At 38.7% G+C, this 25,262-nt stretch overlaps 2 protein-coding genes across 15 annotated transcripts in view; one reads left to right on the top strand and one right to left on the bottom strand.

Annotated features, from left to right (window-relative positions):
• Positions 1–1,753: 1,753 nt before the first annotated feature.
• On the top strand, positions 1,754–5,598 carry LOC146328244 (uncharacterized). Its single transcript, XM_084717130.1, has 5 exons — positions 1,754–2,087; positions 2,674–3,009; positions 4,392–4,625; positions 4,712–4,740; positions 4,880–5,598. The coding sequence occupies exons 1-5, from the start codon at positions 2,036–2,038 to the stop codon at positions 4,976–4,978; spliced, it is 750 nt and encodes a 249-aa protein (XP_084573256.1). The 5' UTR covers positions 1,754–2,035; the 3' UTR covers positions 4,979–5,598.
• An 835-nt stretch (positions 5,599–6,433) lies between these two features.
• Positions 6,434–25,262, bottom strand: part of rap1gap2a (RAP1 GTPase activating protein 2a) — a 116,275-nt gene continuing 97,446 nt past the window's right edge. For 9 of the 14 annotated variants that reach the window (XM_084717136.1, XM_084717135.1, XM_084717139.1 and 6 more), the window contains 16 exons: positions 25,112–25,215; positions 23,497–23,575; positions 20,856–20,909; positions 19,112–19,195; positions 18,905–19,005; positions 18,257–18,386; positions 17,723–17,878; positions 16,893–16,964; positions 15,860–15,946; positions 15,572–15,712; positions 13,175–13,324; positions 11,999–12,288; positions 11,736–11,862; positions 9,697–9,799; positions 8,517–8,593; positions 6,434–8,175 (listed from right to left, as the gene is read on the bottom strand). In XM_084717136.1, the coding sequence (XP_084573262.1) occupies positions 8,167–8,175; positions 8,517–8,593; positions 9,697–9,799; positions 11,736–11,862; positions 11,999–12,288; positions 13,175–13,324; positions 15,572–15,712; positions 15,860–15,946; positions 16,893–16,964; positions 17,723–17,878; positions 18,257–18,386; positions 18,905–19,005; positions 19,112–19,195; positions 20,856–20,909; positions 23,497–23,575; positions 25,112–25,215 (1,764 nt within the window). In that variant the 3' untranslated portion in view covers positions 6,434–8,166. The remainder of the gene's footprint in view (positions 8,176–8,516; positions 8,594–9,696; positions 9,800–11,735; positions 11,863–11,998; positions 12,289–13,174; positions 13,325–15,571; positions 15,713–15,859; positions 15,947–16,892; positions 16,965–17,722; positions 17,879–18,256; positions 18,387–18,904; positions 19,006–19,111; positions 19,196–20,855; positions 20,910–23,496; positions 23,576–25,111; positions 25,216–25,262) is intronic. The other 5 variants (XM_084717140.1, XM_084717137.1, XM_084717146.1 and 2 more) reach the window with 3 other exon arrangements.

Consider the following 25,262-nt stretch of genomic DNA (forward strand, 5'->3'; position numbering starts at 1 on the left):
CTTCCTCTGAAATTCCCAGAAATCACGTGAGTTTGAGGGCAAGGAGCGACTTTAAACGAGCGCGCCTAAAGTCAAACTTGACAGAATAATGGCGTGTGACACGTCCGGTTATTGTTCACAAAGTAAAACCACGCTTTTGCAACCGCAACTACTTGTAAGTGCCCCAGTTAGAACTACCAGTCTACCATTACTTACACCAGTACAGAGGGAAGGAATGTCTTAATGTCTGTATGATTACCGCGAGCAAAACCTTTGGAAAAAAAAATGTGAATCCAACTTTTATTTTGAAGGTTAACTTTGCTGAAAATCAGCTTGCTGTTCGTGACTGGGAATTTACAGGGTGTAGAAAGCGAAAACATTCACTGAATAGTGCCAGTCAAAAGTTTGGAATCACCTGATATAAACACACACAATACATTAACATACTTTTGAATGGTTTTGTTTCCCTAAAAATAATAATTAGAATAAATTATTTTTAAAAAAAGAAAAAAAACAAATAGCCTTTAATTATTAATTTATTTTCCAGTCCAGAAATGTGTAAGTGACCCTAAGCTCATTAATGAACCACAACAGTGCTTGTAATTTGATGCTAAATAGTTTGGGAACCTGACTTTTGAGGCCCTTGAGTCTAGTTAGTGGCTAAACTGAGTAGGCTCTAACTGTCCGTGTTCAACTGATTTGTGTTTTTTTCTGTCTTGTTATGTTGTTTTCATTTTGTTATGTATATAGTAATTGTTTTTGTCTTCTCGTGACGTTTTCATCTTGTTACATTTTTTTTTTTACATGATATTCATCTTGTCATCTTGTTGTTGTTTTTTTTACACCATTTTCTTCCTGTTACGTCTTGCCACATTGATTTCATCTTGTTACACCTTTTACATCACTTTTGTCTTGTTATATGTTTTATTTCATCTTCATCTTGTTATGTCTTGTTACACTGTTTTGGTCTTGCATTAAAAATAAAATAACATGCCTGTTTTGAGAATGTAGGGAGTAGAAAGTACATATATTTGTGTTAAAATGTAGAGAATAAAAGTAAAAAAAAGTCTGAAAAATAAATACTTAAGTAAAGTGCAGATACCTGGAAAATTTACATAAGTACAGCAATGAAATATTTGTACTTAGTTATCCTGTATGTCTGAAAATAACATCAAATTGTGAAGAGGACTGTCCACAACCGAGAGCACGAGAAATTATTCAAAACTATCGAGTAGTCCTTTCAACCATCTGTCTGCAATGAATCAAGCTTTTATGACAGGGGATTCCAAACTTTTATATGTTGGTGCATGTTGTAGAGTAACAGAAGTAATTTTCCTGAAAACCTTTCATGCCTACTGTTAAATTCTTAATCCACCAAACACTACATGCAATGCAGAAGTATACAAGAGGAAATGTGCTGTTGGAAAAGAGCTGAGGTTAAAACATTTGCAACAAGACTATTGTAAGACTAATTTGATTTTCAACTTGTATTAATGTAAATACATAAAGCAGTATATATACAGTTTTATGCATTCATAAAATACAGTAAATGCATCATAAGTAAAAAAGAAAAATAGAACATACAAAACAGAGAAATTAGTTTCGATATTGTTCTGCTTTTCTCTTTCTATATTACTGTTTCCTGAAACTGGCCCCTTTCCTGTTGGAAATTTTATATTTCCCGTATATGAAGTCATTAATTTCCTGTAATTTACTATGTGAGCCTTGTGTTGTGCATGTGTGTGTGTGTGTGTGTGCATGTGTGTGTGAAGTGAGGGGAGGAGAATGATTACAGGTCACTTCCTCTACTTCCGTCTGGACCCAAGCAGCAGCAGGATAAAGGAAAGCCTGTCAAATAAGTGAGAATAGGAAAAGAAAGTAAGAGAAAGAGGGAGCTCCACAGTAACCGGCAACAATTTTAACAAGCATTGTAGTTTTGCCACAAAGCCGTGCATATTACGCAGCCTTCCCAACAATGGCATGGAGACTTATTTTGTACAGAGGAAGTAAAGGCGAGCTGTGATGGACCACGACCAACACACTGGTACAGCCAGACATGAGTAACTATCTCCTCAGTGCCATCAGCTGCCTCTGCATTCTCCATACTGGTAAGTAACATGTTTTAATTAACATAAATCTGAAATCACATTAAGATTCATATTAGAAACAAGGGAAATCTCTACCACATAACAGGTTGCATGAGGAACTTGGGTGGCTAAGACTTCACAGTCTTATGCCTTTGAATTCCCCTTTGTTGCAACAGTACAGGGCGTTAACACACAGTCTGTAAGATCTTTTAAAATAAGTTTTTATTGTTACTTATGATTGATATTTGATCCATTTTTGTAGTCTTACTCCAATTTATATATTTCTCGTATTACTCTGTATCTATTTGATTTGATTTTGACATTAGAATTTCCTTTTATGTCAGACAGTTTGCTCAGTTTATGTTTAAATTAACAGAGTCTGATTCTGAAGTCAGAAAACAACAACATAACCCCAAAACATTGTCAGTTGCACCAAAGTATGATATGTGTGTCTCTGTGTGGTTTACTATATGACATAGAGTCACTCCATTATCATCTTCATTGGTCAAATGTTCAGACAGTTAATGGTCACATACTGCCTTACTATGGCGGTGGTGATGAAAAATATTAAATGTTCTTGAGCTAAAGGAGACTTCTCTTTTTTCAGGTGTGCTCGCTGAGGAATGCAGCCAAACTGTTTTGGGAAGACGTGACACATTCTATGTACCAGCAGGGGGCAGTCTGTCTTTGTCCTGTGGGGTCCAGCATTGTGGAGAAAACTGGAAAGGAGTCTGGATATGGAGACATTCAACAACTGAAAGGCCTGTTAATGAAAGTGTGAAGCACCATTTGATTGAAGAGGTGTTCTCAGCCGATGAAACTCGACTCATTTTGAATTTCCTGAGCGTTGACCAATCAGACGAAGGTTTCTATGGATGCAGGGTTCATTGGCATAATGATGAAACTTCAGAGGGACATTATATTTTACTGAACGTCACTGCAGGTTTGTGGAATCACTCATACCGGCCAAAGTCTGTGGTGGCATCTATATGTCTGTATTTGCAATTATTAAAAAAAAAACAAATAAAGAGCAGAACTAATAAAATATTCATAATTCAAAACTCTTAAAATTAGCAAACTATACACAATAACAGACACACTGATATTCTGTTATTCAAATAAACAATTGATAACACCGTCTATGTCACCTATGCCAATAATACATTATAAACATATGTATTATGTGTTACAATCTGCTTATAGCAATGTATAGTTAATTATAAGCACTCATATATGTTCATAATGCTTCATAACAAAAAATTGTAACTCATAACACATTATGAAGCATTTTATAATGACTTATAAGGTCAAATATCATGACAATTCACAACTGCTGGTCATTCACTGACCTCATCATTACAAGAATCATGGTGTATTATAATGATTATAGCTGTTATACTTTAGATTAATTCGATAGTGAATTATGATCATTGTTTTAATGCAATCATAATGTGATTATAAGTTACTCCAAATGGTCATTGAGGGCTTAGATAAAGAAAGTAATTTCCCTAATGAAATAGCTCAAACTCTGCCTCTAGTATTTCTCACTGAAGGAAAGAGGCTTTATTAAATAAGATAAACATGAATTAATATCTATTGATTAAACGTTCTCCTGCTATTAATCTTTTGTCTTCATGTAACCATTCTTTAAGGGTTTAGAGTTCGTGTATTATAAAATCTGATGATCTGTGAAAAGTCATTATACATTTCTTTATAATAGTAGTTAGTTATGAATTTTCTTATAAAGCATTATTGATATACAGGTGTTTTTATAACCATAATTACATAATGCTATAAGCAGGTTATCATGGAAAGTGATGCATTATTATATGCATATATTTATTGACATTTTGCATTTTAACACTTCAAGACATATACAAATACACCCCCTTCAGTCACCCTCATCAAACCCCATCTTTCTCTCTCTCTGCCTACAAATGTCACAGAAACCATCCAAAAATAAGGAAAATAACATAAACATTATTTGATAAAGCAGGTAAGCCTAAACAAAGAATAATGATAAAATATGTTAAAAATCTGAATAAAACCAAATTAATTAAACAGATGTAATAATCATTTTATCATTATGTAAAATTGTATAAGCTGATATACAAAAGATGATGTTTATATTATCTTGTCCTATATTTCGTACAAATTCAGTAAGGTTACACATTTTTTTATTTATATTTTTTACTTGGTACTATTATGCTTTGGAATCCTTGGAACAGACCAAGAACACAGTTTTTTGGACATTCTGGTAGTTTGGCTGACACTACTTGTGATAATGTCTTATATTATGTATGTTATTCTGTGTCCTCCCCCCAGCTGTCCCGTCTCAGAGGAGTGTACTGCACAGGGTTTTGGTCTGTGCCGGTGCTTTTCTTTCTCTTCCCATCATTCTTGGCTTGGCTTGTTGTCTGAGTTCAGACGTCAAGCTGCAGCCGCTTCCCAGGACGCCGTCCACACATTCAGCTGTTTACAGAAACCAACCACATCCGGCTCCATTGCTCCCACCTCGGTGCCCAATATCCCAGGAATGCAGCACTTCTCCTCACAAAGGTATGTTGAATTTTTAGTTTGTAGCCTGTCATGCTGATAAAAAGTTACTGTATCATTTTCAAGCGTTTTCTTTTTGCATTTTACAGCTCGGCCCAAGCCCCAGCAGAAGACAGAGGTGGGTGAACATCCTGTTTCACGACAGGATGCCCTTTGCCGTGCCCTCATCGTTGTCTGTTTTCCCTGACTGGCCTTGAATATGCCTGTGACCATGTATGTGCTTCAGTAATGTTTTTTTTCTATTTGCAATATTACAGGTGGTGTATGCAGACATTTCCCAGGGTGCACTGAGACAACAGGGAGCCACCAGAGAGCCTGCCCAGTCCACAGTGTACACATCCCTCAGATTTTCCTGAGGTGGTGGTGGAAAAATGTCTGCTGAGAATCAGTTCCATATTCCTTTTTCTGGGATTCTGCATGATCTTTGACACCTGATGTGGACTCATTGGACCTGGGAGCTTCTCAGTTGCATGACTGCATATTTGACATGCAGACTAATACTTAACCACTGTGTCACTCCTGTGTTCAAGATTACACCTCATTAAAAGAGGAAAAAATAAGACATGAAAGGTTCTAGCAGAGTAATGTTTGCCCATCAATCTCTGTGGACTGATTACATGTGGAGGAAGTGAATGTTTTAATTATGAAGAAGAAAAAAAATGTCAAAAATCCTTCATATGCACATACTGTAGCATAACAGACAGCATGTGGTGCAGATAATGAGGAGATATTGCAGCATGTTTCTATCAGCTGAATCACACTGACTTGCTGCTGAGAGAAAGGACTCAACATTGTGCTATAATTTCACACATGTTGACGTTTTTAATGTTTTGAAAAATGTTGCTGCAAAACATTAAATAGAGTCCAACCAATTTAAAACTATTGCAGTTTTTAAAATGTGAAACAAAGTTTGTCTATAATGTCTGTCTGATATGTCGGTGAGCATTAAATATTAAAGTATGAACACAGTAAAAGTATGAACGGCTGTATTGTGCTGTGTGCGATTTCAAAAATGAGATAAAACACAAAAATGACACAAAATACAACATTTTATTTTAGAATAAATTCTCAATGGCACGTTACATAACCAAATATACATATACATGTTTAGACATCTTTTAAATTAATATATTTCCTTTAATCATTTTATTTTATTAATTAGCGTACTCTGCAGTTACATTTTTACATGACATCAATGCAAAAGAAGTCATCATTTTAATAAATTAAGCATATTAACAGAGAAAAGGCTGCAGGGCATTTCGGCGGTACCTGCTACGAACTAAATGACATCTGAACTTCCCACTTTTGTGTGATTTCTACCCCTCCTTGCTCGAGGTAATCACTGGTCTACACTGAGCACACATCTGCTTCTAGTCCAGTTACATCAGAAAGCTACTTCGCAATGATTCAACAACTTAAAACAGTCACCAAAAATTACAAAGATAGTTTTTTTTTGTAATTTGGGTGAACTGACCCTTCAAACCCTTTTTAATCTGAGTTTCTTGAGACAGAACTTCACTATTAAGCCATCCTCTCAGCAACAGGAATGGTTTTCTCTACAGTAAGAGCACATAGACATTCTTCCAAAGACCCACCAGCTTTGTCGTTTGGTCACATAGTGTAGGACACACATCTGTGTCTCTTGAATGGGACGGCTCACCCCCAAAGCAAAACATATATATTTTAACTCTGGCTTGCGGTGCCATGCATCCTAGATTTTTTTGGAATGAGTTGCCAACTTTTGGAGATATGAGACTTAAAGATGTCTGACTTCTCATGAATATTATGGAACAAGCTTCACAACAAGGTCACGACAAAGTCAGTGGATTATCTTGAGTAACCAGGTCATGATTTCTGGAAAGAAACACTGGTGTTGAGTATTTTTGTTTCCATTATATTGGAGAGAAGGCAGACATCTCTATGGCGACTATCTCCAAAACTCAGCAGCTCACACCAAAACTATTTAGATGGATAAATGGCACAACAGGTAAGAGTAAAATATGTATTTTGGATTTTGGGGTGAACTGTTCCTTTAAGTTTTTTCTTGATTGCCCCCACTTTGCTCTGCTAACTCTAGTTTGTGTAGCTCCAGGCTAATGCTATAGTATAGCTCAGGACTAGAGCAGACCTATTGTCCTGTTGTGCTTGTAAGCAACTGGCTTTGCATTTTACTTCTAAGAGACTTCGTAATAACAACTAACAAAGCGTGAACTAAAAAACCAAACAAATAAAAAAGCCCCAAGTTCACATTCAAAGTGTTTTTGCCAAAGGTGGTTCAAAGGTTCGTTTAACCTGAAGCTTCTGTTTCAAGTCATCTTCATCAGCTCACATGTCGGGAAACTTCAAACCCCGGAGACTGTTCAAAAGTTCCACCCAACAAAAACACGGATACATCGAGCTAGCAAGCTTCAATGGGAGGTATCAGAAGGTGAAATGTTTTCATTAAGTGCAACGTCTATTTTCAGCAAATGTGGGTGTTGATCGGCTACCCACAGCTGTGCTGTAACCAGATCCAGAAGATTCTCGTCCTCTCACATAGTGAGAGAAACAGACAGACAGACAGACAGACATGGAGACAGACAGAGAGAGCAACAGTGGTGAACAGGGCTTTTGATAGATTGTAAGGCGCAGCTTTGGCTAAAATAAGCTTATGGCGAAATGTGTTGGCAGTGTCTCCTACTGTGCCCTATATGAGCTAATTTCCACTAACCAAGCACTTGAGTTCGGGGAACTGAGGTTCCCCTTTGAGAAATGTTGTCATAGGTATCGACTGAATTTCAGCAATGTCGTGTTTATAGTGCAGCAGACAGAACGCAGCAGCTAGCAAGGGCACAAAAGCATCTCCAAAATCAAAGATGTCCCCTAGAAAAGGATTTTTATATGCAAAGAACAAGCTTGGACAGTTGATACTCCCAGTGTCAGCTCCAAAATGTTGCTACTGTAAGTCTACATTATGTTACTGTGCATGTATGTGTCTGCATACTTTTTTTAGGCAAAAGAGGAACTGTTCCCAGACGTACCATTTGAGGACAAAGGCAAAAGAGAACATCCTGATGTCCTCAATTCTTTCCACTACTAGATAAAGAGCAACAGTTCGGCCATAGTCTCATGTTACCGCTCTCGTATAGATCATCATGTCTCTCTATTAAACAAGACGCTTGAGAAAAAGCTGAGGCAGAGTCTTGCTCGACCTACACTCACAGTTTTACAGCCATGCCAGGACTTCCATGTTATGTGAACAATTAACAACTGAGATGCAGCAACTTGTAACAACTTGGCAAAGTAGGGATTCGTTTATGTAGCTAAAGACTGGTTAAAAAGAAAGCCAACATGTCAGCTGCTTCTCCTCACTGTACACTCACAGTATTGTCAGTTGCTTATAGTGTGTGGGGACTCCTGGTGCTGTTGGTAATCTTGTCAGATTATCCGTGTCTTTAGGAAAGTGGTTCTATGGTGATGATGTAGCTGTTGCGGTTTCTTTTGCAGCTCCGTCAGCCCGTGCGGTCCCTTTGTTGTGCAAGTCTGTTATTCCCATTCCACAAAGCTACTCAGACTGAAAGAGAGAGAAGTGAAAAGAGAGGCCAGTTAGAGGAGAGGGTTGTTCACTGACAGCACGCATCTTTCATTCTGGACCGAATACCCAACACCAGCTCCACTGTGTCAGTGACATTACAGTGATCCGGAGATAATGAGATGTCCAAAAGATGGACAGTGAGTTTATCAAAAACACACAGAGGGACGTCTTTTGCATCGCTTCCAGCCTACTGCACTAATTCTGTTATCCGACATGTCAGGAGGTTCTGCTTTAAAGAGTTGTAACCTTGAAACGTTTTTATATGTTTAATGTGTTCAGTACTTTGTGACAACGAGACATGCTTTATAAGAATATCTTACAGCTGTGGATGAGTGGCTCATTTTGTCAAAGCGAAACTTCAAGTTTGACCTCGGTGACGTCTTACTTCTCCCATCTGCTGCATAAGAAAAAGGAAAAGGAAGAAAAAGAAAAAAGAATGAAGGAAAACCTCATTAGAGAACCAAAATCTGTCATCTATATAATGTTATTCTTTGAAAACCCTGACAGTAGTTGCTTCACATACACAGCAGTTTCTTTTAATTTAAATTGCACATCATTTCTTAACTGTTATATTTTTTGTCTTGCCTTGCTTTTGTTTATTTTATCATGTACATAACAGTTCTGTGAGATTCCATTATTTTCACCCAGCATATAGCTCTACTATTATTATTTGTTTTTGTTACAGTGATATTCTGCCAGTTTGTCCTGTGCATAACTTTACATTTCTGCATTTTATCTTTGCACATTTCTTATTGGAAATGTTGCAGTCTCATTTCACTGCAGTTGTGCTCACCAAAAATATCTAAAATCTCAAATCTATTATCCAAATACTCATAACCAAATATTGACCTTACATGGGCCTATTGAGGATATATTGTATTGGCATATGTTTACCAATATGCACCGATATGAAAACTTTTTTTTACAGAGCACATAACACAGTAAACGGTGCTTGGGGTGATTTAGACTTCGCACAATGGGGAATCTTTATGAGCAGAAGAGGAGCTCCCTGATGAAGATGAAAATGCTGAGAAACTATATTTCACAACCTAAACCCTAATTGACTGACAGTAATAAAATATTCTGCAATTGGACTGGGTAGTGTTCAAAAATTTTCTATATGGTGCCAGTGGTGCTGATACATTTTTCGATACATACTTTATAAAATCCATTAATAAAATTACATTACACATTACCTATAAATCTTTATTTTAATTTTTCAGCTCCTTTTTATGCACTTAAAAAGTTTCCTAACTTAAAAGTTTTAGTTCTTTGGCTCAGCATCTTGGCATTTTTCCACTCAAAACAGTTCTGCCTTCTGAGTATCTTTGTAAAACCATTTTGGTACAAACCTGTGCACAATCTACAAACAAAAGGTCTATTTTATTCCAGTTGAAAAACTCACTATATTGCAGCCACCAAACTGATAATTGGTGATTTTTTCCCCTCTGAAATTAATATCAGTCTGCATGTAAAATTGTACAGCACTGTATTGTTTACCTGTCGGACTGCGGCACATGATGACAGGGGTACCTGATCCCTGGCTGTCAACACTGAGGGCAGGACTAAAGGCAGAGGAGGACGCTATAGAGGGATGGCTGGCCTGTGAGACGGAGAGAGCAGAAAGAAATTTAGCAAGGATGAAGAGAAAATAAACTGAAGGGGCTCAGTAAAATCAAGGAAGTATTATTATGCTGAAGCTGACTCGAACCTTCCTGTCTGGAAAGGCACTGAATGTTCAGCAGGAAGTATGACTGGAGAGTAGACAGACATTGCTGGGAAGAGCCTTCACAACTTTGTTTACTTTTTTAATCAAAAATTGATTTTCAGCCAGGATCATGCAAAACACTTAAACTCTGGTGGACAATACTTTACTGAATGGTTCAGAAGGAGATTCTATGGCGTCCAGGCCAATACAAACTGACCTGAGCAATATGTGCAAATAAGCAACTAGACGGGATGTTCAGTTCCTCTTCGCTGCATGCCGTCCCCTCTCTCCCCTTTTTTCCTGTCTTTCTTCAGCTTCACTAAAAGTCCCCAATTTTTTTCACTCTGAGCAAGAAAGTGAACAAGTGTATTTCTGAAATGTTAAATTATTCCTTTAAACTAATCAGAACTTAATGAGGAGGTGTTTTATGGCGAAGAAAAGCAAATCTTTTCCATTACGATGATCACTGTACTTCACATCTACACCATGCATCAAAGCACCACTTTAACTATTTTCTCTGGCCTTTAATAATCAGCATGACAGTTTTAACAGGACGCTGTTCATCTGTGCACACTGATTCTAGTTAAATGGTGAGAGCAGGACCAATCTGACAACATTTTTCACGTAAAATAAAACAACACTGACAGGCCGTGTCATCCAATACACAGCAAGTGTGTGGAGTTGTAATCATTATAATCAATGTGCTGACAGCCAACACTCTATTAGACAGTTCTTGTAATTACAGACTATTTCATCCATGACAGCTTTGACACAACCGACAATCTCACACTCTTTTGAGAATGTGTTACCAGTTCTCTTCTCTCCACTTCAAACCCAAACACTACAGACAAGCTCAATACAATGTAAACACCAGGGGACATACTAATAAAGGTTTCGAGTACAAACAGTTGCTCCCCGTGACGAAATTCTTACAAATGTGACATTTTCTAACAATTCTCCCTTACACTTATAATTTGATAAAAGTTATTTGCAAAGTATGTTAGCCCTTAGGAGAGCTCCTATGGTGAAAAACAGTTTTTATAGGTTAAAGAGTTTCAAGAAAATGTTAGAAAGGCAAAGAGGTGAAGAAATATTCTCCAAACGCTGAATGACAGTGAGTTAATGAAATACTGCAGATTAGATCATGTGGGGATAATGTTTGCCATTGGTCTCATTAGTGATTCGCTCACATCTCCCACCCAACGCAAAAGCGATCACAACACTAAGATATGTGGCAAATGCAACAGTGCAGCAATGATGATTTGGGTCTGTTGCAACCTTCATCACACAAACAGTTACAACACTTTCTCGGTCTCATACTGTGACGCAGTTCATTTCATTTCCACTGGCTGTGGAAACATGCACATAACAGGCCTGTTAATATCATATATATTAAGTACTAAAACTACCCACAACACAGTAAAAAAATAGTTAAAAGAAAGTTGGATATTTGAGTTTTAGACACCTTTTTCAAATTTTTTTTTTAAAGAATTCATAATTACAACATGTCTTAATACAGACAAATCTATGATTAGGCCTGTTGATTTTACTGTTCATTCTAGGCCCAAGAGTGCATTTTTAATTCATTCATTCATTCTTTTTCATCAGCCAATCACAGCTTTTAACAGAATGTGTCATACCTAGCAACCACAACTACTGGGACAATCACAGCTCCTCATTCAGGTAAAGGTTTCTTGCCTAGATCACTCTATCACTAAGCCTCCTTGCTATAAATGTTTAGGCCATGTGAAGAGCTCTCTGAGACTATTCTCATGATGCTCATGGTTTCATTACACATTTTCTTTTCACTGACAGTGAGAGTTGTACTCACTGTCTCCAGTTCTTCCAGAGCTTCTGTTTCTCCTGTGGTGCTGCTGAAGCTGCTGGTACTGGATGAAGAACGGGAGATGTTCGGCCTGCCACTGCTGCTGCTGCACTCTTTCAGCTTGATAAATGGTCTGTTGAGGAGGACGGATGCAGGCAGAGATGTTCAGATGCTGAAAATCTGATCCTCTACAAAAGACCATCTGTATTCAGTCAGCCACTTCCCTACAGGACACAGAGGAGTACTGAGATGACTTCTCCTGGTCTTACCTCTCTTTGTTGGGGCAGATCTCAGGTGAGCTGGGATTAGATGATGTCTCTGACCTCACTTCCTGGGACAGTGGGCAGATCTCTGGAGGCTTTTGGTCGCTGCAGATGAAAGAACACATTAAAGTCAACGCCAGTGTGACAGGTCTCCCACCAACTGCAACTGTCCTAAACACCAACCTGCGCGTGTGTTTGTCCGCTGGGGTGTCTGTGCTGGAGTGGAGACGAGGGAAGAGGCCTGAGCGCCGTTTCACTGGGCTCTTCAGAGGAGACTTGGCTGACAGCGCAGGAGGCTGGAAATCACAGATTACAGAATTATGTTTATCTCTTTCTTTTTAAAGTAACATCCTTTTAAACCCTCAGAAAAATGGTATAATTTGGTATAATAGGTCATTGAAGTAACAAAAATGATAGCAATACACTTTTCCTACTACCATTTATATTACAGCCCTGAAAGGCAAAAGCACTTTCTTCGACTGACATGCAGCAGATGACAGAGATCTTGATGACATTCAGTACAGGTGACACAGGTTTAACCTCTCATCCACAGGGATGCCCACATCCCTAGCTGACACTACCCCCTTTCAGAGGCTGTAGTGGGCTGAGTGTTAAAACTAGAGTGAAGATACAGGTATCATATGAAACTGGATGGCTGAAGTAATCAGCTGAAACTAAAATAACCCTCTAAAGTCTAAATTTTGGCGAGAATGAAACCGACACGGCAACTTTAAAAAGGTCCCTTGATGTCTCACCTCAAGATACCTGAATGAAAATGGGTTCTATCAGTAATCTGTCTTATCTATTTCAGTATTGGGTTTTTTTATTAGTAGTATTAGTATTGGAATTGCATAAATTGTGTTAGTGCCCATAGTCACACCATTCTTTGAAACTTGACCTTCACTGTACAAAATGACCTGTAGTGACCTCTAAAAAAATCATAGCCTCGTGAAACTTCATAATCACAAACTACAGATAGAGACTGTTTGACTTTTCTAGGTATACTGACAATAAGGGGGTTTCTGAGCAATACCCATAATATAGGTGCTCGCCATCCAAGTCTTAAGGGGTCAAAAATAGTTACGTTGTGCACCAAAAATGCTGTCGACACAAAACTATTGTAACAACTGTAAACTTTGGTGAATAGGGACCCAAAGAATCCACAATGTTTCTTCTACTCACAGTGAAGGTACTCTTTGTGCATTCGCTGGTGCTCTGCGGCAGTCCTCCTCCACTCACGCTGGCCGGGACCCCACCTCCTACCCCGGGGCTCCTGTGACGGTGGGAGCCCACCATGGTCTCCATGGAGTGGCTCCTGACACGCATGGCTCTCTGGAGGAGGGGGAGGACACAAAGAGGATGAGTGGATGAGGAGATAAGAGGAGCACAGAGGAAAGGGCAAGAGGCAGGTGCGTAAAGGGAAAGTTAGTGGCATAAATGCAGCATTCATTTTAAACGTGTAAGGGTTATTATGTTCATAGAGGCTACTGCACAAATCAACCACCAGAGGGCGCAGTTCTCCAGAAAGGAAACCAAGTGAGCTGTGGTGGATGAATGGGAATGTGTTGTAATAATCCTTATTATTCTAACCTTATATTGATTTTGTTCATTGATTACAAGATTCATGATAGCAATACATGTCATCCAGTAAAATGATATTAAAGGCATAATATGTAACATTTTCCTAAGCAAAAAACAACATATAGAATCATTTAAAATAAAATAAGATATAAAAAACATATAAAATCATTCCTTGTAATCATCATGTATGACCTACTAGAAGTGTATGGTGGTAGCTGTACCTCTGGAGACCCTGCCATCTGTCTGCATTTTCTTATGTTCTCATTATTTTGATGTATTTGGGATGGCCTACCAACACAAAACCTCTGTATTCTTTCTGGTGCACAGTCCTGATAAATCCTACAAATTCTACTTTAAGAAAACACATTTATATAACTTTTTAATGTTCTGTCTTTTCAATTACTAAATATCTACTGTAGGTAAAGCTTGAGGCACTGATTTTGTTTGATAGTATGAACACAAACAACATGATATGAAAGAATGTTTATTAATTTGGTGCTGATCCTCTGTTGAATTTACAGCAATGCAGACATGTAATACACAGTGATGGCCAGGACAGCAATGAGAACAGCGCCCCCTGGGACTGACTGCAGAAAGTGCAAAGTAGCGGTCCATAATGCCTGTGAAGAGTAAGAGAGCCAAAATGCCACATTAGTCTCATGTTCATCGCTCTCACACACATTCAGACAGAAAGACACATTTCACTGGTCCTCATGCTGGCTTTCCCTCCCAATTTTCCCAGGAGACCTGTGTTTTACAATGCCTTCTCCCATTTCCAAATCTTCCCACCTGTTTTTTTCTTTTCATTATTACAACAATTTCTGACTGGCTCTGAACAGCACACACAAGCCCTACAACTCTAAAAGTGTACTGTTTCTACCTGCGAAACAATACAGCTACACCAATCCAGACTTCCTGGAAAGAAGAATTCCTGTTTTCGTCAGGAAAGTTTTAAATGAAAGGAGCATGCATTTTGTGAAATCTGTCATGTCAGTTTTTTTTGCAAGCAAGGCAGAAAACAAATTAATGAGAGAAACGTGATGAATATTAGTTTATGCTTGAGATTCATGCAAGTGCACACCACAGAGGCAAATTATTCTGTATTGCTTCCTGGGGATTAAAAGCAAAATTAAAAAATAAGTACTTAACATAAAAATGCTGTTGCAGTGGCCTTTATTATTGTGTTATTTTCATTCTTTAAAAGTCACCAGAGTGCAGGAAACTAAGTGTCTGAAACTCAAATGTCACACTGTTATACTCCAGGTACCAAGTTGTATTTAATGTATGGAATCTGACAAATCGTTACCAATTCACTGCTTCCTGATTGATCAACTGAAAAGACAATGGACTGGGAAACTCTGGAGGGACATATTTCAAGATAAAACAACTTATAGGTTATCAAATATGTTGTTTAATCTTGATATATGGCCTGATGTCCCTCCAGATTTTCAGTCTATCATCTTTTCAGTTGCCGATTAATCAGGAAGCAATGACTTCATAACGATTTACCAGATTCTCTCGTTTTATTTGACTTGTAACCTGTAACAAAGCAGCAAGACATTTGAGTTTGCCACCATGAGCAAGATGTCAGGGGAAAATGGCTGCCATGTGAACATGGAAAATTATCATAACTTAGCCTTTAGTTTTTGCACAAAACAGTGTGAAGAGACTGAAAGAAGATAAGAATAATAGAAGAAAGAGAGGAAAAGGGACTATTTTTCATAAACACATATGCGCAACAGTGTTTGCAGTCATTTTCATACACACACAAACCTGAATGCAGGTATGCAGTACAGTATACGGACAAAATCTTTGAGCAGCAACAGCAGCAGCCATAGTTTAGCGCCTTAAGTCATCTTGCACACCTGTGACATTTAGCTGACCTACAGCACGAAAACTTCACTCTCTGTGCTGTTATGACGGTGATTAAATAAATGTCACAGAGCTGAGAGAAGATTACAGGGTGTCACCTATAATTCTGTCCACGTTCATATTCACCTTGAAGGATTCTAGCAGGCCCCCGTGTCCCCCATTCTCCAGCTTGTCCTCCTCTCCGGCCTGGCTCAGACCCAGCGCGGCCTGGCTCTGTCTGTGCAGCTCGTCGTGGAGGTTGTCCAGCAGCGCAGCTCGCGTTCTCCCCTGGAATCAGTTCACACACAGACACAGAAAACACATGTAGGCAAGCACCAGGCTGCTGGCGATTATGGTGGTTATTATGGACTAAGCTGAACGGTGATTGAAGGCATGCTGTGATGTTTTGAGTGTGGTTGTGTGAACGTGTGTCACCTCTAGTTTGGCGAATTTGTCGGATTTGTAGCAGGCGTTTTCAGCATTGATCAGCTTTGTCAGCAGGAAGTCTCGAAACTCAGGACCCTGGAGAGAGATAGACAGAGAGAGAGAGGGGGGGGGGTTGTAGTTGATGATGAACCAGAAGGGTGGGGGGCAATGATGAGGAAAGGGAAAAAGGTGACCTTTATCAGCACCATACAGATTACTGTATTGCAGCAAAACACTGTGTTTGATCAAGAGTTTCAACCTCACTCAGTTTTTTTTCCAGTGCAATTTCCTCTTTGTGACTATGATCTGAAATGACACAAGCCATTTTGGCTCGTGGCAACTAGAATTACCGCCTCAGGGTTGTATGTCTCCACCAACCAGAAAAGCTGTAGTTTACATCCATGTCTGTAATATACGTATGTAGTAATGAATTTGAAAAAAATACTAATAAATGGTAATTAAATGTATTTAACCTCTAAATCGACATGTATAATACCAAAGAATCATTTTTTCCAATTAGATATTTGTGTGAAACTTTGTCATAGTTAACATATGAATTCTTGAGATATGGGCAAAAATGTGTTTTGCAAGTTCACAGTGACCTTTGAGTCCCAAAATCTAATCCTTGAGTCCAGTGGACATTTATACTTGGTGCAATAAAAGTTTCCTCCAGATGTTCCTGAGATACTTCAAACATAGGATGGATGTGACATCACAGTGACCTTGAACTTTGACATTTGACTCCCAAATTCTAATCAGTTCAACCTTGAGTTCAAGTGGACTTTTGTACAAAGTTTGAAGAAATTTCTAAAGATATCACATTCCAAAAACACAATGAAAATACTCTGTCACAAGCATTCAAATTCTACTTTTGTAGGTGATTAACTAGACGAGGGTTTTTCATAGTCTGAAGGCTCGAGGTGAAGTCTCAAGTCATTGATGTTCACCTTCAAAAAGTTTAGATGTAACGCCTTTGTGAATTCGTCAAATCAAGGTGACTGAATTCATGGCTCATCCCCTAAGATATTTGTCTGTCTCTCACCTTCCTGAAGACCGCTGGGTTGGGGAGAGGGGGTCCAAAAGGAGGCACATCCTCCCTCGCTGTAACAGACACCTGTTGATATAAAACAAATAACAGTCACACTTTATTATCATGTATTTCAGGATGGCTCAGGTTTCAAGCTGGGAGGATGAAACAAAGTCTGACAGAAAAACCTGAGAAGACCTTGTCATTGTGAGTGATGACTGATTCATCCTGTACTTTGTAGTGCCTTTTTTATACTCAGCTGACAAAGACCGCTGGCAGTTTAAAAATGGATTGGATGAAGTGAGGCTGCATGAGGTACTTATTCATAGCATAACCTACAGGAGATGGCGGTTGGCAGTTTAGCCACCAGACTCCTTTGGTAGAAACAGTAATTTCACCTCACAGAACACAGGAGCTGCTGGTCTACTGCTGCATCGATTAGTTGCATTATTGTGTAACTTTGGTGAATTCAAACTAACCCTTTAAAACTCTTAAGTCACACAATAAAACAACTCCCGTGTTCTGTGTGGTAAAATGACGGAACTTGCCCATGAAGTTTGGTTGGTTTGGACACAGTGATATTTGGCTTATATAACATTGGTTTCCTGTCAGAAAAGGCTTGTCTGTTGGCAAGGTAATGTGGTGAAATATTCTAAATACAGCTTACACTTAAAATGACATTAATCTTTTGGGTGGGCCTTCGGTAAAGTGGCTAAACTACGTTTGTTGCTGACCCTGTCCACAGCAGTTCATTGCTATCCCTGCTAAACCTTTAAAAAAATCTTTACAGCTTGTTTGATTTACTCATTTACAGTTATTACAGAGCATGTAGGCCTGGTTGGTACCTTGTATGTTGTGTGCTCTGTACACGGGTTCTCAACTTGCACCAGCACATAAGCATGCAGGAAGTTGGAGGCGATCATGTCTGGAACAAACGGTGTGGCCTCTTCTTGGAAGACTGCAGCCACGATGTCATTTCCTATGTGCCTTTTCCTCTGGAGCTAAAGAAGCAGAGGGGGGGAAACTTATTAGCTGGTCGACAGATTTTGTTTTGTGGTTGCGTAGCTCAGAGGACACTTATTAAAAAAGAGCCCAGTTTATGAGTCTTCCATGACACATAAACCATTGAATGCACTGGGGATTTATTTGTTTCTAAGAAGGGTTTTAGCGGCGTCACATCAAATAACTTGATTCGATTTCACATTTAGCCACAGCTTACATAATAGCAATTTAGCAATCATAACAGCCTAGCAGATTGTCAGTAACCACACCAGAGCAGTTTAATATTGATATATGTGAACTAAAGGGTCCTTACGTTGCAGCTAAATCCATTGTGCCTTCAGTGTGACAATAATAAAGCCAGAATTAAAGTCTTGTACCTGCTGGACATCTCCCTCAGTGAAGGGAAGCTTGGTTGACACATGGAACATAATCTCTCTCCGTCTGAAGACAGTGTAGACAGACTCAGACCCCGTCTGTCCGTGGGACACATCCAGCCCACCGCGGAACCTGTCACATTATCAAAGTACATGTGTCATGCTCACCGTGTGGCCTCCAGCCTTCAGCAAGAAGATAAAATTTTATTTAATGTATTTTAAAAGGTTTATCCTTAACTAGCCCCAGTGCCAGCCAAAAGTGTTGTTCAGTTTGCTCTAATGTCTCAGCTACAGTTAAAAGCCTCCCTAACAGAAGAGTAACACAATAGAAAAAGCCCGCAAGACAATAAACACAGTATACAAAGCTCCAATTACCTGTCCATGTGGCACTTTCCTTTCTCAGATCCGTTTCACTAAGCAGTTTATCCCAATTGCACGCTGGGGCCGAAACAGCAGGACAAATTGCTCCAAGGTTACAGTAATTAAAGCCTGCTATTCTCCTGGTTTATTGTAGTGCACTTTCATGGCCTTCTTTTCATCCTAGCCTCTATTCATTTTTATACTTCTGAACTCTGCCTTCACGTTTTCATTTTATTGCACTTTACTCTGCTTCTTTTCTCTCATTCAATTGCACTCTACTCCTGCTCTTACCCTTTAAAGTCCTGCAGTTCAATGTTGTCACCCAGGATACTGAGAAACTCCTTGAAAGCTGGTGTCTCCTCATTGTTCCCAAACAACTCTTCTTCTGATGTCTGAGAGGAAGAGACAGGAAAATGGAAGGGGACAGAAAACATGGGCAAAAGATACAAGAGATAAAACGGTGTAAAAGATCAGACATTGATCAATATAATCACTTACCTGTCCAAACTTCTGGTAGACGACGCCAAATTTGAAAGTGTTGTTCACCTCGTGTTCATCATAAGCCACTATCAGCTGGGATCCCTGCAGATACACAAAAGCAACACAGTAATAAATCACGCAGGAATGTAGTCGAATCAGCTAATCTTTTGTAATTAATATATAAGTTTTATTTATTCAAGTAATTTAAACTTTTCTAGTATTTATTTTCATTGATTTTCAGAACACTTCATATCTCATAAAGACAAGTTCTTTTTGAAGACTTTTGACTTGAAACAATGAGTTAAATGAAGGCACTGTACAGTTCAATCAAGTCATTAAAGTATGTTTCAAGAGAACATATTATAGCATATTGAGAGCTAAAAATCTCCTGACATCCTTTTTTAGGGTTTGAAAAAAACAAATTATGAAACCCTGCTGTGTGTCTGTAATACATTTTAAGGTAAGTCATGCTTGTTTTCACAATAATAAAAACACTGCGAACCATGATAGAAGTTAATATTGAATTCAGTCCCTATTTCCTTACACTTTAAATTTAATAACTTTATTGGGAGCAATTTCACATGTTGCCTTTGTCCTGATGCTGGAACGAAGTAGCACCAACAGGAGCAGCTGTGGCTGTAAGTTATTTGTGTGAAACGAAGAACTTGCTCTTCAAACTGGGAAAATGTAAAAGAAAATCAAATTTGTTTGTGAAGTTCATCAGTGGGGCTGAAAAGCTGTTGGTTCAACTTAATATCTTAAGCTTATTGAACATGTTTTCTCAAGTGCATCTGAATCAATATTAAGTTTAATGGACTAGAAAAGTTTATTTGATCAGGCAATTTTTAAATGATTCAGTCATTCAAAAAATAGCTGAACTTGTGTTTTCAAATTCGGTCAACTTAATTTTAAGGCAGCCCAGATGCTTTTATTTCTTACAAATTCCCCATGGTTACTTATCTCACTTTCTTCTTGTTGTGGTAGCTAGAAAAACATGTTTTCCTGTTCTCCATCATGTCTCCAGGGCAGCTTTATTGGGCCCTTGTTATGTAAGGCTGACATGCAACAAACTGTCACGGCCCTCAGCGAAGGCAGTGATCTTGTTGCTGCCTCTTGCAGACTGAGACGCAGATGGGTGTTTTTTTTCCTTTCCTGAGGCACAGGCTGAAAGCATGCTCCATCACACTCCTCTGCAGGGCTCACAGGAGGAGAAACAGATCCATCGTATTCATTTTAGGAGGTTGTTGCCCTCTCCTAATATCATCAGTCATTTCTGAATAATGTACATTCTGAACAGGGCAGATGTTAGAGAAGTAGGGGGCTTATGAGGGTAAAATGTGATAAGTTGTGCACTGTGTTTCTGGTTAAAGGGCGGGTGAAAGGGTGGTGCAGTGAAAAGTCAATGAAGGCCTTAGTGAAGGGGCAAGTGGGCGATGCTGGTTAACAATAATTAAATCAAAAGCTGCTTTAGTTAATATTAAAAAAATGCCACAGGCCTTAAATAAAGGGAATGAAACATGTACGGATGTGCAGAATATGAAAAAATCTTGATGAAGTTTACTTTCATTTTTTGACAGTTATTACCGAATGTAGCAATAGCACTTTCAACCCTACACTGCCCCTTTGTCTCTCAGCAGAAGCAGACGGTGACAGGAAACGGGTAATGTCAGCCTGAATGAATACACAAATAACTGGCTAGATGAGCTGACATCAGACTGGTTATTAATGAGGTTACAGTGTGGTGAGTTTACAACAAACTCACCCGAGGGTACAGGACCGGGTTGAACTTCAGCCCCGTGGCATCATCACACAGAAGCTGAAAAAAAAGAGATATTTGATTTATATCTTACAGTAAAAATACAAAATATATTATTATTACACAAAAGGCTTTTCATGCTTTTGAGTTTATGCACAACATCTTAATAACAAATTAGTTTACTTAAAAACAATGATTATTGCAACCACTTCAGAAACACAGTACATTACTCCAGCATATTCCTATTATCAGTCAATTTAAATACTTGGGGACAGACATTTCCCCCTCATTAACTAGTATTGCTAATAAAAATTTTCAAGGAATTTATAATAAAATTGAATCAGATCTCGTTAGATGGTCATACCTCCCAAAATCACTGCAAGCTCGTGTATCAATAGTCAAGATGGATATATTACCACGGATAATTTTTTTCTCTTCCATGTTACCTTTACCTCCCCCAACTGATTATTGGGATAAAATTCCCTCTTTGGTATCCAGTTTTGTTTGGGGTGGGAAACGACCACGCATTAAGTTGATAACTCTCCAGCGTCATAAATCAGAAGGTGGCCTTTCAGTTTCTAATTTCAAGCACTATTTCTGGTCTTTTGTCTTAAGACCATTATCAGTTTGGCTGAATTCTGATTCAGTCCCCTGTTGGAAGGCTATAGAGGTTAAGTTAGCATACCCACATAGACTAGAAGACCTGATTTACTCTGCTGTTCCCTTGAAATGGGCTAAGTTGCGCCTCGGCCCCATAATGAGTTTTCTTTTGTCAGTATGGCAGCTTGCAGAAAAGGAATCTAATATAACATGTAAATGGCACCTTAAGAGCCCAATCTTTCATAACTACTCTCTTGTCACTGGGGGGGTCCCATTTTCATGTCCATCCTGGAGCACTAAAGGGGTCCATACATTTACAGATATTTATAAAGAAAATGGTCTCTGCAATTTTGATGATCTAAGAGTGACTTACAGTTTACCAGGATTTTCCTTTTTTCTATACCTCCAACTGTGGTCATCCATGAAAGCATATGGAGTACCATGGAACACCCCACTAACCACTCACCCCTTCCACTCCATTTTGGTCAACAGAGGACGGAAAGGAGGTGTAGTCTCTAAACTGTATTCACTCTTCTGGAATGCTTCCTATAAGGCTCTTCCCATTACACAAGTACGGACTGAGGACTTGAAACAGTACACTGGAGAGGATTTGCTCGACTGGGAGAGGATATGGTCTTCAATTGTCATTGCTTCCAAAAAACCCAGATCACCAACAGATTCACTTCAACTTTATTCATAGGACTTACCTCACACCAAGGAAGGCTTATCTCATGAAACGGTTATCATCCCCAAACTGCACTTTGTGCACAGATGGACTCACAGGTTCCTACATGCATATGTATTGGGAATGCAGGGATGTGAAACGTTTTTGGGGTGAGGTCTGTGCCACTCGGTCTGATTTTTTGGGTTTAACTGTGCCATGCTCTCCCATCTTACTACTTCTGAATGACACTCCCTCACTGAAACTAACATGTATTGGTAGACATATTCACAAATCTCAGTGGATTAACACATTTATTGATATCATTAATATGGAGCTTTCAGTGGCGAGGATGCATGGTGCACGAACTGGCACTATTTCTGCATGGCAAGATATGTCAGATAAAATCAAAGAGTTAATGTAATTGTCATTTTACAACAACAAAAAAAAATGTTTTCCTTACATCCTGCACATGTCACTGAATATGGAATATGGAGACCCATGGGGAGAGGAATGGGAGGGGAGGGAATGATCGCCACAGACCTTTTGTTTTCATTTTGTATTACCCCATGTACGGACATAAAATGTTAATAAAAAGATGATCACAAAAAAAAAAAAAAATCTCAATAACAAATTAATAGAATTTACTCTTCACTGTTTAGAAGTTAAAATATATTTCTTTCCACCTAAAAATCATAATAATTTTTTGTTCAGTGTATATCCTTAGTTTGTCACCAAACTTTCTTAGAGTGTACACTCTTAAATATAAAGGTGCAAAGGAAGAACCCTTTTTAGCCCTTGGTAGAACCTTTTACAAAAGTTTCACCTGGAACCTTTTCAAAGGTTCTAAATAAAACTAAAAAAAAAAAAGAGTTACACACAGAATCATCTGCAAAAGGTTCCCCCGTATTAGACATTTTGCAGAGAACCCTTCTATTGTGCAGTGGTTCCAATTAATATTCCAAGAGCTTCATCTAGATCCCAACAAGAACAAGTTCTACAGATGAGTCAAACAATGGTTGAATTCCATATGTTGTATACTGTGGTCATTCATTTTACCATTGCTTAAACTGAGGAAACATTCAAGCAATTTTTAGAGTAAAAACTTAATTTAAAATCTTGGAACAATGGAGATTTCATGCTTTCTTATGCTTTACTGCCACCACAAGGACTTATCTCTTTGGAAAAGCCCAATTTAGCCGAATGTTCTTGTGTCGCACTGGAAGAGTCAAGTGCTGTTGTGAAATTATCTATAGTACGGGATCAGTAAGCGGCTGAAAAGATATCCTTCTCTCTCTTAAGTCAGACTCCATATAATTATGCACTTAAAGCTGCCATTATGTGTTGATGTTTTTATACCTTGAGTACTCATAAACTGTATCTTACCTTGGCAATCTGGGGTACACTAGGCAGCTGGTTGATGCCTGCTAATGAGATCCTGTCATGGACTGTTTTGATTCTTGACCTGCAACAGAACAAGAAGAGGAGATCTACAAGTAAGTCTGTTCAGAGACTTGTTCCGCTAAAGAGAGTTTTTTTTTTAAGTCCTTGAAATTAGGGAAAAGCAATGACCATGATGAGTTTAGTGTCTAGTAACATCAGAGAAAAAAGAAACAGAGAAAAAAAGACAGCAACTGGTCACGGGCTGTTTGATTACTGGCATGATCACCGTCAGCTGTCCCAGAGGAGATTGTCCATCACTGAACTATGGTCCCCTCTGCTGCGCCCACAATGGATAATCAAACACATAGCATTACTTGATTGTTTTTCTCGCCTGTTAATGAAAATGTCACCAACTGTGACAATGGCATGAAAGCTGTCCAGCACATCACCACAAGTCTGTTCAGAGTTAATCATGAGCTGAAACAAAAGAAAAAGCAGGAGGAGTAAAACCTACACCAATTTGTCTGTCTTAGGGCCGTCACAATATCAGATTTTCAATATTATCAGGGCCAAAAAAATTTGTGCTAACAATATTATCACATTATTTATATAAAATATACTTTACTATACTGCTACTACTACTGCTGCTACTGCTTCTACTAATGATGCGTGTATGGGTGAGTGTTGGGGAAGAACAGAGAGAAACAGGTGTTTCTAATGATACTAATTAAGGTTCAGCTCTATTCAGGTCAAACAGGGTCAGGCTGCTGCTATTATGCAAGTTGGTTCACTGGAAAGGCTCTGCCACACAAAAATTGAACAGGACTTTAATTATTGTCATTGGTTACAGCTGTGTTTACCCCGCTATTTAAAGTCAATATGGCTGCAGTGAAAAAGGTCTACTAGATGGACTGTCATACAGTTTGGAAGAGGGATTCATGTTCCCCTCAGGATGATTTGTAATCACTTAGATGATGATGACATCCTCATCAGCCTGAGCTATAATTTGTCTTTATTGCTAATTAGAAACTGCTAACACACTAAACAAACATGGTGAATGCGGTAAACATTAGATCCTATAGCAGCTCTTGACTCCAACCCATTTTCATCCCAACTCGACACAAGCCAATGTTTTTTCACATTCTTGATCACAAGGTAAACTTTAGCGGCTGTCAGGCATAGTTAATCCTGTGAAATGATGACATTTAGGTTTATAACACCATGCATGGGATTACAATAACTATGTTCTGTTATGTGCGTCATGTCACTGAAGTGACTCGCGAGACAAAAGTTACGTTTCATTGAAAGGGTTTGCATTCGAGTTGCCAAGGGGCAGTGACAAAATGTTGTTATTTAGCCAGTTTGGAATGAGACCAGGCTAGTCTTGTAATTATAATAGGTATGGTGGCCCTTGATATGGGATTAAAAACTGTAATTCTTGGTATGGCCCATCATTTACAGGAACGAGAAGAAAAGCAGCAGACTGGGGAACAGACACGTTAAAGACAGACTTTAATAGCCAGAACTCAAGAAAGACATGAATAAAAGGGTGAAAGACATACTTTACAGTTTTGACACCTGAAACACATAAACTGTCAGTGTACTTCTGTCACTCTACCTGAGCATGATGCGTAGGTACTCCTGTCCTTCAGCCTCCTCGTGTTTCAGAGACATTATGAGGTTGCCTATGCTGCTGCCAGTGCAGTAATAATTCATGTGTTCCTGGATGCATGAGTGTGGAAAAGAGGGTGTGAGAGAGAGCGACAGAT

The sequence above is a fragment of the Lutjanus erythropterus genome, chromosome 4 (genome assembly GCF_056507025.1).
Source record: "Lutjanus erythropterus isolate fLutEry1 chromosome 4, fLutEry1.hap2, whole genome shotgun sequence".
NCBI classification, from domain to species: Eukaryota; Metazoa; Chordata; class Actinopteri; order Lutjaniformes; family Lutjanidae; genus Lutjanus; species Lutjanus erythropterus.